The sequence below is a fragment of the Dipodomys spectabilis genome, unplaced genomic scaffold, assembly GCF_019054845.1.
Source record: "Dipodomys spectabilis isolate Male_0828 unplaced genomic scaffold, ASM1905484v1 ptg000541l, whole genome shotgun sequence".
Classification (NCBI taxonomy): Eukaryota; Metazoa; Chordata; class Mammalia; order Rodentia; family Heteromyidae; genus Dipodomys; species Dipodomys spectabilis.
Genome location: NW_024871218.1, coordinates 330,722 through 343,243, shown reverse-complemented (window position 1 = coordinate 343,243; position 12,522 = coordinate 330,722). Strand labels below are relative to the sequence as shown.

General features: G+C 46.6%; 1 protein-coding gene across 2 annotated transcripts in view; it reads left to right on the top strand.

Moving 5' to 3' along the window:
• Rab7a (RAB7A, member RAS oncogene family) overlaps positions 1-12,522 on the top strand; it is a 42,835-nt gene that overhangs the window by 19,441 nt on the left and 10,872 nt on the right. For both annotated transcript variants that reach the window (XM_042670332.1, XM_042670330.1), the window contains 2 exons: positions 6,986-7,046; positions 11,091-11,217. In XM_042670332.1, coding sequence (XP_042526266.1) covers positions 6,994-7,046; positions 11,091-11,217 — 180 coding nt within the window. In that variant the 5' untranslated portion in view covers positions 6,986-6,993. The remainder of the gene's footprint in view (positions 1-6,985; positions 7,047-11,090; positions 11,218-12,522) is intronic.

The following is a 12,522-nucleotide window of genomic DNA, read 5'->3' as shown; positions in this document are numbered from 1 at the left end:
GACCAAGTCGGCCTGTACAGTTGCTTTGCTCCACAGGACAGATAGGAACAGGGTGCTCACTAACAAGTAAGACAGTCCAGAAGAAATACTATGGGAAACGGAACATAGATCTTTCATGAGAGCTAATGGCCCAAGAGTGTACTAAATGTTTGATTCCTCTCTGACTTTATGATTTTAAAATCAACTACCCAGGAGGCTTAAATAAAAATTACCAGTCGACCATGACTGTCTGGGAGCAAGAGCAAGCTGGTCCTAACCTGATCATACCAGCAGAGCATACTTTCTGATGAATAAGACTGTTAGTACTTCTGCCTTGGGGGCTCAGCTCAGGTGAGAAGAGCCACCTGTATAGCAAATGCAAGGCCCTAAGTTCAAAATATCTAGACACTTGGCTCAAGCTTGTAATCCTTGCTCCTCAGTAGGCTGAGATCTGGTGGTTTGAAGTCAGCCTGAGCAGGAAAGTTGGTGAGACTGTCTACAAGTAAGCAGCAAAAAACTGGAAATGGAGTGCTAGAGTGCCAACCTTGATTGAAAAAGCTAACAGACATCCTGGACAGACAAATCTAAGAGATCTCTCCCTCCCCTCCCCCCCTTGGTCATGGGGCTTGAACTCTGAGCCTGGGCGCTGTCCCTCAGCTCTTCAGTTCAAGCTAGTGCTCTCCCACTTGAACCACAGCGCCACTTCTGGTTTTTTGGTGGTTAATTGGAGATAAGAATCACATGGACTTTCCTGCCCAGGCTGCCTTTGAACCGTGATCCTCAGATATCAGCCTCCTGAGGAGTTAGGATGACAGGTATGAGCCACCGGACCTGGCAGACCCTTGAGTCTTGAAGCAATGGCTCCCACAGTTTGCAGATGATGCACTGATCAGGGTGAGAATACCAGGGTCTCTGCTCCCAGACATAGATGTCTGGACACTTTTGGCAGAGTCCACTTGAAGCTGATCACAGCTTGGTAACTAGCCCCTTCCTGCCGTGAAAATTGAACTGTTGCTCAAGTCCATGACACTGGTGTTTTTACCATGTCTGCCTTCCTCTGGGTACACATTAGATACGCATGTGAACCAAATAAAACAAATGAGTACAAAATGCCACTCCTATTTGTGTGTCAATAGTTATTTAAATATACCGTGCCTAAGACCATCCCTGTTCCCCTCACACGTGCTCTTCTTCAGGGTTCTTGGGTCTAAGAAATCCCCTTGGTCTTCAGAGACACAGACCTACTTCTTTGGCATTACTCCACACACTTCCTGCTGCTTTGGCATGCAACTGCTGTCCACCTTCCCTTTGCCCTCACTAATAGAGTTTTCTTCTGAGATGGCAGGTGGCAGCCTTTGGTTTTGCAGGCCCTTTGCGTGGTGTGGTAAGAACAGAGAGGAGGGAGACCTCCCTGGTGAGGCTGCAGAGTGCTCTGAGCATCTTAGGTCCTTGACAGTGACAGAAGGAAGGTTGGAGGCTGCCTGGGGCTCTGTGGAGAGGACTGGGTATTCTTCTCTGTGATATGACTTGAAGAGACTAGGGAATCATAGATAAACCCTTGTACCCCGAGGGGTAGCACTGGACTAGGAGTTTTGGGTTATTCTGAAACATTTATGTTGACTGAAAGGCAACTTAGCACTTAGCCAGTTAAGGGAGGTGCTGCAGGTCAAGGCTAGGAGAGCAGAGTAACAGAATTCAGACAAAGGCTACTTACAAACAAGTACCCAACTCATTATGTCAGTGGTACATACAGATAATCTCAGCCCCTTAGGAGGCTGAGTTAGAAAGATCTGGAGTTGGAGGCCAACCTGGACAATATAGTGAAATCTTGTCTCAAAAAAAGTACAGATGGCGGAATTACTAAACTTTTTAAACCAGTACTGGGACTTGAACTCAAGGCTTATGGCTCACTTTTTTTTGAGGGGGGGGGGGTCCGGTCGTGGGGCCTGAACTCTGGGCCTGGGCTCTGTCCCTCAGCTCTTCAGCTCAAGGCTAGCGCTCTACCACTTGAGTCACAGCGCCACTTCCGGCTTTTTCTTTTTGCTTATGTAGTGCTGAGGAATCGAACCCAGGGCCTCAGGCATGCAAGGCAAGCGCTCTACCACTAAGCCACCTTCCCAGCCCTGGCTCTCACTTTTTTTTTTTTTTTGTCGGTCGTGGGGCTTGAACTCTGGGCCTGGGCGCTGTCCCTCAGCTCTTCAGCTCAAGGCAAGGCGAGTGCTCTACCACTTGAGCTACAGTGCCACTTCCGGTTTTCTGGTGGTTTATTGGAGATAGGAGTCTCACGGTCTCTTCTGCCTGGGCTGGCTTTGAACCGAGATCCTCAGATCTCAGCCTCCTGAGTAGCTAGGATTACAGGCGTGAGCAAACAGCGCAAGTCTGCATCCTGGGTAGCTAGGATTATCAGCATAAGCCACCAATGCCCAGCTTGAGTTACTGAAAAAACATAAGCCATTTTTATTTTATTTTTGTCGGTCATGGACCTGAGCTCTGGGCCTGGGCGCTGTCCCCCAGCTCTTCAGCCCAAGGCGAGCCCTCTACCACTGAGCCAGCCCCAGCCCCCATTTTTATTTTTAAGTTAACCTAGTCCGTTGTGTTCTTCTTGCCCACAGATGGATTAGTTTAACCTCTGGGAGTAGGAGTGGCTGCTCTTGAATCCTGTTCCCAAAAGACATGCCACCCTTTGAGTTCCTCTGTCTCACTGAGCTGCCTTAACTCTCAGGCTTCCCCAGGTGTCCTGCCTGCCTGCCTGCCTGCCTGCCTGCCTGCCTGTTAGTGGTCACTTCCTGCTTTCCCTCCTGGCTCCAAAGCCCTGTTGAGGGGGCTTTTTATTCACCTTTGGCTTTTCTTTTTTTTTCCCTGCGAAGAGGGGCCTCATCCTTTGCTGCTGCTTCACAAACCCTTAGTGATGTTTTTAGCCATTGGAGTAAGTAAAATGAGCTGGTGCTAGCATTCACTGAGGTCTACTTGTTCCAACTTTACCCTTTCTGATTTACTCTCTTGAGACAGAAGTCCAAATTTGTATGCAGAATACCACTTTCTCTCATTCTTTGACAACTAACGTGAGCTGTTTTTATCAAAAATTAACTAGTTGCTTTTTTCCCCCTTAGACTTCCTTTTTAGAAGGTATGTGCTAAATGTTTCTATAACCTCAAATTCTACAGTAGCAAAACTTGGTCACCTCCTAGCTCAAGACTGGTTATCAGAGATAGGCCAGAGAGGATTTTAATTTGATGAAATAACTGACTTTATTATTTTTTGATATAATTTTTATTAAGTGATTAAATAAATTTCACAAATTTCACAGTATTGTAGGATAGTGATACTTAAAGTCACAAACATTTTAACCTTCACAAGGCAAATTGTTATTATCTTGCCTATAAAGTTTGTGAATTCTATAAGCTTTGACAATACAATTATTTATTATTCCCCCCTTCTATTTTTAAGACAAGAAGTACCTCTCCCTACCCCCTACCCCCCAACAAAAGTGGCACAGTGACTAGCCCTACAAGTCTTAGAAAGTACCTTATATAAAAATACAGAATTGGCCGGGCGCTGGTGGCTCACGCCTATAATCCTAGCTACTCAGGAGGCTGAAATCTGAGGATCACCATTCACAGCCAGCCCGGGCAGGAGAGACCGAGAGACTCTTATCTCCAATAAACCACCAGAAAACCAGAAGTGGCACTGTAGCTCAAGTGGTAGAGCGCTAACCTTGAGCAGAAGAGCTGAGGGACAGTGCCCAGGCTCAGAGTTCAGGCCCCACGACCAACAAAAAAAAATTAAAAAATACAGAATTGGCCGGGCACCAGTAGCTCATACCTGTAATCTTAGCTACTCAGGAGGCTGAGATCTGACGATTGTGGTTCAAAGCCAGCCCAGGCAGGAAAGTCCAAGAGACTCTATTTCCAATGAACCACCAGAAAACGAAGTAACACTGGCTTAAGTGGTAGAGCGCTAGCCTTGATCTGAAGAGCTGAGGGACAGTGTCCAGGCCCAGAGATCAAGCCCCAGGACGGACCCTCGCCCCCCTCCCCCAAGGAAAAAACCCTCAGAAGCTGGGTACCAGGATTGAGAGTCAAAGCCAGCCCAGGCAGATAAAGCCAAGAGATTCTTATCTCCAGTCAACTAGCAGAAAGCTGAAGTAAAGCACATGGCTCATGTGGTTGGAAGCCAGCCTTCAGTAAAAAACTGAATGAGAGCCCCAGGCCTTGGGTTCAAGCCCCAGTAAACACCCCACTCCATCCCTGCTTTTTTTTTTTTGGTCGGTCCTGGGGCCTGAACTCTGGGTCTGGACGCTGTCCCTCAGCTCTTCAGCTCAAGACTAGAGCTCTACCACTTGATCTACAGTGCCACTTCTGGCTTTTTCTGCTTATGTGGTCCTGAGGAAATGAACCCAGGGCCTCATACATGCAAGGCAAGCGCTTTATCACTGAGCCACCTTCCCAGCCCTCCCTGCTATTTTTTAAATGGAGAATTCACATCTTTGTCTTGAGTCTTCTTACTTTAAAATGTCTTTGTTTATTCAGATTTTTTTTGTCTTGTTTCCTCATTTGGAGTCTCTGCCTATGAGCAACCACAGTCGTGATTACAGTGTAAATTAGGGAAATTCTGGGGGGCAGGGGAAGATGGGAAGGGGAAACAAAGGAGGAGGCAACAATGCTTGATAAGAAATGTACTCATTATCTTTCCCATGTAACCCCTCTATTATACGGTATTTTCACAATTAAAAAATTAGGGAAATTCCTCAAGAAAATGAAGTGGCAAAAGTCATGCAAGTGGGCTGGGAAGGTGGCTAAGTGGTAGAGCGCTTGCCTCACATGCATGAGGCCCTGGGCAAGATTCCTCAGCACCACATACACAGAAAAAGCTGGGAGTGGCGCTGTGGCTCAAAGAGTGCTAGCCTTGAGCCGAAGAGCTTGAGGAACAGCGTTCAAGCCTCATGACCGACCAAAGAAAAAAAATCATGCAAGGTTTATAGTTTGACTCAGTGTCCCAATTTTCTGAGCAGTGTCTGTGGGTTACAACTGTACCTTTCCCCTACACCAGCACTTAACCTTGGTTAACTTTCCCACTGTTTACTTGGGAGCTAAATAAGAGCAGATAACACTTCTGATCCTGTGCCCTGATTAGGATGTTGCATCTCAGTGTTTAGGGCTGTAAACACCTATGAGCCACCCCAGGCTTTCCTTGGGCTTGGTGACTCCCTGGAGAGCCTGAGAGTCAGGCTGGGGTAGTTGCTCCCTGAGGAACTGGAGTACCAAGTCAGGTGGTTTGGCAGGCTCTGTGTCCCTGATTTCTGAGCCTTCTGCTGAGTGGACTCTTTCGAGAACTCCCACTCAACTGCAACCAGCCTGCTACCACCTGCTTCCAGGTGTGGGCTGAATCTAAGAAATCAGTTTGCTCCTAGTCTGATCCTGGGGAAGTGAGGAAGGGGAAGGCTGCAGTCAGAGCTAATGCTTTGGGTTTGTAGTTTTGTGCCCTACTGCCTGTGGACAGACAGCTGGCAGCAGTATCGAAATGCCTCTCTGTAACCTGCTCTCATTCTCTTTCCTATTGGACTCTGCTCTGTCATCTGGTCACCTGTGTTTGGTGCAGAAATTAATAGCGACCAGCCAGGCACTGGTAGCTGACACCTGTAATCCTGGCTACTCAGGAGACTGAGATCTGAGGATCATGGATTAAAGCCAGCCAAGCAGGCAAATCTAAGAGTCTTTGGGGTGGGGGTGGGGGAGAGGAGGGAAGGTTGGTCCCGGGGCTTGAACTCTGGGCTTGGGTACTGTCCCTGAGATTCTTTTTGTTCAAGGCAAGTGCACTACTACTTGAGCCACAGCGCCACTTCTGGCTCTTTTGAGTAGTTTATTGAAGATAAGTCTCCCAGAGTTTCCTGCTCTGGCAGGCTTTAAACCTCAATTCTCAGATCTCACCCTCCTAAGTAGCTAGGTTGCAGGTGTGAGCCACTGGTGTCCAGTTCCTGAAAGACTTACCTACAAATAACCAGCAAAAAGCCAGAAGTGGAGATTTGGCTCAAATGGTAGAACACCAGACATGAGTGTAAAAGCCAAACAATACAAGGCCCTGAGTTTAAGCCCCAGTGCCAGAGTGCACACAAAAAAAAGTATAATAAAATAATTGTGCTGGGCACTGGTGGCTCAGGCCTGTAATCCTAGCTACTCAGGAGACTGAGATCTGGGGATCATGGTTCAAAGCCAACATGGGCAGGAAAGTTTGTGAGGCTCTTTAGCTCCAATTAAACACCAGAAAACCAGTAGTAGCTCTGTAGCTCAAGTGATAGAATACTATCCTTGAGCAAAAAAGAGTCCAGTGCTCAGACCCTGAGTTCAAACCCCATAACTGACACAAACAAAAATAGCTGTTAATAATTTTTTGTTTTGTTTTTTTAGTCGTGGGGCCTGAACTCTGAGCCTGGGCTCTGTCCTTCAGTTCTTCAGCTCAAGGCTAGTGCTCTACCACTTGAGCCACAGTGCCACTTCCCGCTTTTTCTGCTTATGTGGTTCTGAGGAATCGAACCCAGGGCCTCATGCATGCAAGGCAAGCACTCTACCACTGAGCCACCTTCCCAGCCCTAACGAATAGTTTTTTGTTGTTGTTTTTGTTCTTTGTGGGTTGTGGGGCCTGAGCTCCAGACCTGGGCGCTGTCCCTCAGCTCTTCAGCTCTAGGCTGGCACTCTACCACTTGAGCCACACCTATGCTTCTGTCATTTTGGTAGTTAATTGTAGATAAGAGTCTTAACAGACTTTCCCTCCTGGTGGGCTAGTTTCAAACCTTGATCTTCAGATCTCAGTCAGCCAACTGCGTAGCTGGGATTATAGCCACTGGCACCCTGCTAGAGGCCCTCTTCTTTATCCAGGTCTTAGGGGTTCTAGTAGAAGACCCCCCAGACGGCTCCGGAACCTGCTCTGGGGCTGCCTAGAATAGATACAGCAAAGGTGCTTCTTCCCCGATGTTTCCATCAGCTCACTGTGTTCTCCTCTCCTCCTGTAGTCTGAAGGATGACCTCTAGGAAGAAGGTGTTGCTGAAGGTCATCATCCTGGGAGATTCAGGGTAAGTGTTTCTCAAGAATTTGAGCTGTAAGGTTGGTTTGGAGCCTTGTCCTGCTCTGGGCCTCTCTTCCCTTCAGTTTGGGATGTAGTGGAAACTTGAGTGTTCTCCTTTGAAATGTAATTTGCATTCTTTGCAGTGTGTGGGGTTGCTGTTGGAACTTGACAAATGGTTATTTTCATAACTCTCCTTTCCTCCAAGCTGGCCAGACTAAGGAGTCCTGTTGGCTCTGGCATACTGCCTACTTTCCCATGCACTTGTTACCCTTCTCCTGTGGAAGAGTCCGGGAGAGGGGACTGGGTTCTGAGTCTAGATCTGCCATTAACCAGTAATTAACTAGTAGCTCTTCAATATTGTCTGGCAGCCTTTCCAGACTTAGTGTCTCACTTGGCCCGTGGTGGCTTTGATTTCCATGAGACAGACATTAAAAATAAGCCAAGAATGAAAGTATGCAGATATAGTCCCATCTACTTGGGAAGCTGAGGCTGGCAAATTACTTGGACACAGGCCAGGCTGCACAACAGAGACCCTATCTCCAAAAATGCTCTCTCCGTTTATTTTTTTGCCAGTCCTGGAGCTTAAACTCAGGGCCTGGGCACTGTCCCTGAACCTTTTTGTGCTCAAGGCTAGCGCTCTACCACTTGAGCCATAGCACCACTTCTGGTTTTCTGGTGCGCAGCGGGTGGAGGTTATTGGAGATAAGAGTCTCCTGGACTTTCCTGCCCTGCCTGGGCTGGCTTTGAGCTGTGATCCTCAGATCTCAGCTTCCTTAGTAGCTAGGATTACACGCCTGAGCCACCAGTCCCAGCTTGATTCAGTTAATTTAAATTGTCTGAGGAAGCTTTACAAAATCAGCATGTGTCCATCCTTAGACGAGTGAGAGGACTTCAGTATGTGTTTCCCTTTCCTGCTAATGTCAGGATTCACAGAGACTGCTTGGGGCCCTGTATTGGCCTAAAAAGAACCACCAGGCCCTTCTTGCTCCATTATGTACAGAGTGTTTCCCCGCAAGTTCAGTGCTGGTAGTGGTGGTATAAAGAAGACTCTTTTTTTTTTTGTCCTGAGGCTTGAACTCTGGGCCTGGGCACTGTCCCTCAGCTCTTCAGCTCAAGGCTAGTGCTCTACCACTTGAGCCACAGTGCCACTTCCGGCTTTTTTTTAATGTGGTTTTGAGGAATCGAACCCAGGGCCTCGAGCATGCAAGGCAAGCACTCTACCACTGAGCCACCTTCCCAGCCCATGTCCCTGCTCTCTTCAGCTCAAGGCAGATGCTCTACCGCTTGAGCTAAAGCACCACTTCCAGTTTTCTAGTGGTTTGATGGAGATAAGAGTCTCAGGTCTTTCCAGCCCAGGCTGGCTTTGAACCGTGATCCTCAGATCTCAGCCTCCTGAGTAGCTAGGATGACAGGCTTGCCACTGGCACCTGGCTTAAGAAGATCTTTAAAAAATTATCACCATCTTCAAAACCTCATCTTACCAACCCCTCCCCCCCACCTCCCTCCCTCTTTTTTTCTTTTCTTTTCTTTTTTTGGTCAGTTGTGAGGCTTGAACTCTGGGCCTGGGCACTATCCCTCAGCTCTTCAGCTCAAGGCAAGCGCTCTACCGCTTGCCACAGCACCACTTCTAGTTTTCTGGTGGTTTATTGGTGATGAGAGTCTCACGGGACGGGGGTGGGGGTGGTGGGGGTGGAAATGGGAACGGGAACGGGAACGGGAACAGATGAGAAGAAACAAAGCAAGAGCAACAATGCTTGATAAGAAATGTACTCATTACCTTGCTCATGTAATTGTAACCCCTCTGTATGGTATTTTCACAATTAAAAAGAAAATGTCTCATAGACTTTCCTGCCTGGGCTGTCTTTGAATCTCGATCCTCAGATCTCAGCCTCCTGAGTAGCTAAGATTACAGGTGTGAGCCATCGGCGCCTGGCTCACACTCCCTCTTGATGTTTTGTTACTGAATAATTTCTTTGGTAGAGTTCTCCAATCCATCCTTTCCTACCTTCCTTCTTTTCTTCCTGCATCCATCCTTTCCTTCATTTCCTTACCATTCTTTTTTTTTTTTTTAATAAATAAAAGAGCTGGGCACCTGTGTCTCACACCTGTAATCCTAGGTACTCAGGAGATTGAGATCTGAGAATTGAGGTTCAAACCCAGCCTAAGCAGGAAACTCCGTGAGACTTAGAACCAGAAAACCGGAAGTGGGGTTATGGCTCAAGTGGTAGAGCTCTAGCCTTGAGCTGAAGAACTGAGGGACAGCGCCCAAGCCCAGAGTTCAAGCCCCATGACCAACACCAAAGGAAAAAAAAGAAGAACAAATCCTGATAGATAACCCATGCTGGCCTTGAACAAATTATAAGCCTTCTACCTCACCCTCCTGACTACTGCTGGGATTGCAGGTCCTGGCTCAGAAGAGCTTGCTTGCTTTGAGTTAGATTGTGATTTGATTACATAACTTGTTTTCTCTGTTGGGTTTTTAAACTTGAAGCAGCATGTCGGCTGGTGTGGCACGTGTTTCTGTTCAAAGCCAGTGCCTTCCTCTTGTTGTTACTTCACCAAACTGAGTACAGCCACTAAGTGGAGAAAGTGGTGATCATTTTGGAATAGCTCTTATTCTTGAGCTTCCTTTAGGAGTGAGCATCTTCTGATGTTGACATTTTTGAAAGGGAAAAAAAAGAATGATAACTACTCTCTTCTGAGTTGCCTCTATTAAAACTGTAAACAGCTATTCCACATGTAACATTTGTTTTGCAGTGTTAGGGATGGAGTCCTGGGTCTGGAGAGTGCTAGGCGATCACTGCTACTGAGCTACACCCCTAAGCACACCCAGGACAGTACACAGCTCCCAATGTGTGGTGCTAACACACATCTGGTGCTGCCCTCTGCTGTGGGGAAGTTCCTAGTTCTCAGTCAAGATGAGCAGGTTTTCTTTGCCTTTTCCTGTCCTTTCCTTTCTTTTTTTAAAATTTCTTTATTGAGATTAAGTGATTACATAAACTTCACAATACTATGGGATAGTGATTCTTAGCTAAGCCACACACACACATTCTAACCTTCATCAGGCAAATTGTCATGATCGTGGTCTATCAAGTTTGTGAATTTTACGAGCTTTGACAGTACAACTATTTCTTCCACACTGGGTGATATGTGCATTTCTTTCCTTAGTGTGACCTGTTCCCTCTTTCCCTCTCATTCCCTTCCTCCCATCGCTGCCTTTGAGTTGCTTCGTTCATTTTCATCCGTGTCCAGTACAAGCTGATGGGCCCCTCTGTTGTGCTCTGGTTCTGTGCCTCCTCCTAGTTTCCCTCAGAAAAGCACATGTGTATTCCATATATGGAGTCAAGAACATAGAGTCATCTAAAAACAATAGGACAAAGTAAGACGAGGTCCTTTGTTTTTTGAGTCCTGTTTACTTTTGAGCAGGTTTTTTTTTCTTTCTTTCTTTCTTTCTTTCTTTTTTTTTTTTATCAGTCCTGGGGCTTGAACTCAGGGCTTAGGCACTGTCCCTGCACACTTCAGCTCAAGGCTAGCACTCTACCACTTGAGCCATAGCACCACTTCCAGTTTTCTAGTAGTTTATTGGAGATAAGCGTTTCACAGACTTTCCTGCCTGGGCTGTCTTTGAACCGTGATCCTCAGATCTCAGCCTCCTGTGTAGCTAGGATTACAGGCGTGAGCCACTGGAGCCCGGCTCAGGTTTTCTTTTAAAGTTGCAGGTGTCACAAGTGGTTTTATTTATTTTATTTTAGTTATTTATTGGTCATTTGTGGGGCTTGAACTCAGGGCCTAGGCTCTGACCTTGAGCTCTTTCGCTCAGGGCTAGCGCTCTACCACGTCTGGTTTTCTGGTTGTTAATTGTATAAGAGTCTCACAGACTTTTTCTGCCTGGGCTGGCTTTGAAGGCCATCCTCCGATCTCAGCCTCCTCAATAGCTAGTATTATAGGTATGAGCCACTGGGGCCCAGCTTCAAAGTTGGTTTTCATTGTTCGTTTGGTTTGGTTCAGTTTGGATTTTTTACTTAAACTTGTGGGCTTTCTCCAATTTCAGTGTGGGTAAGACATCACTCATGAACCAGTATGTGAACAAGAAGTTCAGTAACCAGTACAAAGCCACAATAGGAGCAGACTTTCTGACCAAGGAGGTGATGGTGGATGACAGACTAGTTACCATGCAGGTAAGCCATTGTACACTAGTGCTAGCCACACCTTGTTAGCTTATCTAATAATAAACTTAAAATACTTAGGCATTTTTCCTCTTTGTTGCCCAGACTTGACTGTTACATTCATGTGTAAGGCATATAGATATCCTACAGATGGAATTACTAGATGCAATTCTAGACACCCAGATTTTTCTTGTTTCTGCGTTTGTTTGTTTGTTTTGTTTTTTGTTTTTCTTGGTAGTGGGGCCTGAACTCTGGGTCTGGGTGCTGTCCCCTACTCTTCAGCTCAAGGCTGGCACTCTACCACTTCCAGCTTTTTCTGCTTTTGTGGTGCTGAGGAATCGGACCCAGGGCCTCATGCATGCAAGGCAAGCACTCTACCACTGAACCACCTTCCCAGACCTTGTTTCTGTTTTTATTAGCATACACAACTAGTAGATGGAGGGTCTCACTGTGGCTTCTTTACACAGCGTATCCCAGACAGCCTCCCACTCCATCACCGCCTCACCCCATTTCTCCATTCTTTTTTTTTTTTTTGGTTGGTCATGGGGCTTGAACTCTGGGCTTGGGCGCTATCCTTCAGCTCAAGGCGAGCGCTCTACCTCTTGAGTCACCACACCACTTCCTGTTTTCTAGTGGTTTATTGGAGATAAGACTCTCATGGACTTTCCTACCCGGGCTGGCTTTGAACTACCATCCTCAGATCTCAGCCTCCTGAGTAGCTAGGATGACAGGTGTGAGCCACCTGCACCCAGCCCTCCATTCTTTTAAGTGAAGGCACAGTTTAAGTTAGATCTTCTATGTGTGTCATGCTGGAGATTTACTGCAGGACCTTATGCATGCTAAACACATTCCACTACTGGTGATATCCCAGCTCTATAAATTTGAATTTCAAGATAAAGAATACTAAAATTTTGTGAAATTTAAGTATAACTAGGCTTTGTTTTTCTCTTTTCCACAAGGTACAGAGAATTAAACCGAGGGCGTCAAGCATGTTTGAGAAGCACTCATGCTAGACAAGCCCAGTCCCTGATCCCTTTGCTTGATTATTTATTATTTATTTATTTTGGTCATGGGTTTGAACTCAGGGCCTGGTTACTGCCCCTGAACTTTGGTGCCCAAAGCTAGATCTCTGCCACTTTAAACCACAGCCCCATCTCCAGATTTTGGTAGTTAATTGGAGTCTCATGTACTTTTCTGCCCAGGCTGGCTTTTTGAACCACAATTCTCAGATCTCAGCCTCCTGAGTGACTAGGTTTTCCAACTGTGAAGCACTGGCACCCCCATCGATTATTTGTGACTTGGGAGCTTTATTCCCAG